Genomic DNA, 1390 nt, shown 5'->3' on the forward strand with positions numbered 1-1390 from the left:
GATTCCGTATTCAGTGTTCCATGCTTATTACGAATCTGTGTGCTTTCCTCTGCTTTCCTGCTTTCCTCTGTTTTATATTCCTTATGGGTGCCGTATTTATGTTATGTCATCTGCTTCTGTGCTTTACTATGTGTTTGTGTGATATCTTGTGCCTTGAGCCGGGGGTCTTTCGGAAACAGCCTTTCTACTTCATCAGAGGTAGAGGTATGGACTGCGTACATCTTACCCTCCCAGACCCCACTAAGTGGGAATACACTGGGTTTGTTGTTGTTGTATCATTAATTCTGATGACTTTTAATAACGAAATATTTTACCATAAATATATTAATTAATTTTCACTCAAAAATATTTAAAAAATAGTAAAAAGATGATTTTATCTAAAACAAAGATTTTAATGAAGTATAAAATGTTCAAACAATATTTCTAAGGCCCTTGACACTTTTAATATATTATATAGATATATAGATATAGATATAGATTATAGAATAGATTATAGAAATAGATATAAATTATAGATTGTAGATATAGATAGATTATAAATATAGATTCAAAGTAAGTTGAAAATTGAAGAAAATTGTTGGCATAAGAATTGAAGGTATGACAAATGCAAGGATGTAAGTAGAAATAACTGTGAACTTCAACCTTCTCAAAATATCTTTTTCTAATTAAAGACAAGTCTTGGTGCAATAATAAACCGTAACATAATTTAAACATTAATTTGTCAACAAGTGCTTTTCTCAATTTGTGATACCACCTGAGATAGGAGTCTTCTTTTCGGATTCTTTGACCTGATCCAATAAGACAACTAAGAAATATATAGTGTCGTTTGAGATTATTCTATCCCATGTATATTTGGTGTGATGTATGAACTAATTCCGAAACTATTTTATCCCACCATTTATATTAAATTGGTGGAATTACTATCGATATGGAGAGTGGAATAAAATAGTTTTTGGTGGGATATCCATTGAGTGTAACACAGGACTCTGTAACTTCGCAATTGGATTTTCAATTCAAAACTGACGTATTACCTACCAGGAGAATAATATAAAGCCTGATCTTCCACAAGTACAAAGTTCAAGATTTTAACTACAATTCTTACCCTCTGGAAGCCACAGAGAAAACTAAGATTTGAAAGTGGAAAAAGCTCATTGACATCCTCCACAAAAGTATAGGAAATAAAAAACCAATATGACACTTACATTTTATGTATTTCTCTACTGCATATCATCCTAATATTGTTTTGTATGTTATCAGCCATTCAAGGATGCACCAATTGCACAGACGTATATTACAAGTCAAAGCAGTCTCGCACAATCAGTCTCAGTAAGTCACCTTCTGCTTTACTTCCTGGCCATTTGAAAACTCAAAACTGTCATAGTTAGTGGTT

The 1390-nt window shown here is 32.2% G+C and overlaps 1 protein-coding gene across 1 annotated transcript; it reads left to right on the forward strand.

The window, feature by feature from the left end:
* Nucleotides 1–474: 474 nt before the first annotated feature.
* LOC124890708 (putative wall-associated receptor kinase-like 11) lies at nucleotides 475–1328 on the forward strand (the record flags this gene model as incomplete). The annotated part of the gene is given in 1 exon segment (XM_047402485.1): nucleotides 475–1328. A coding segment is annotated over 1 exon segment (81 nt), but the record flags the coding sequence as incomplete, so codon positions are not given.
* Between the last annotated feature and the right edge of the window lie 62 nt (nucleotides 1329–1390).

The sequence above is a fragment of the Capsicum annuum genome, unplaced genomic scaffold (genome assembly GCF_002878395.1).
Source record: "Capsicum annuum cultivar UCD-10X-F1 unplaced genomic scaffold, UCD10Xv1.1 ctg23078, whole genome shotgun sequence".
Lineage (NCBI taxonomy): Eukaryota > Viridiplantae > Streptophyta > Magnoliopsida > Solanales > Solanaceae > Capsicum > Capsicum annuum.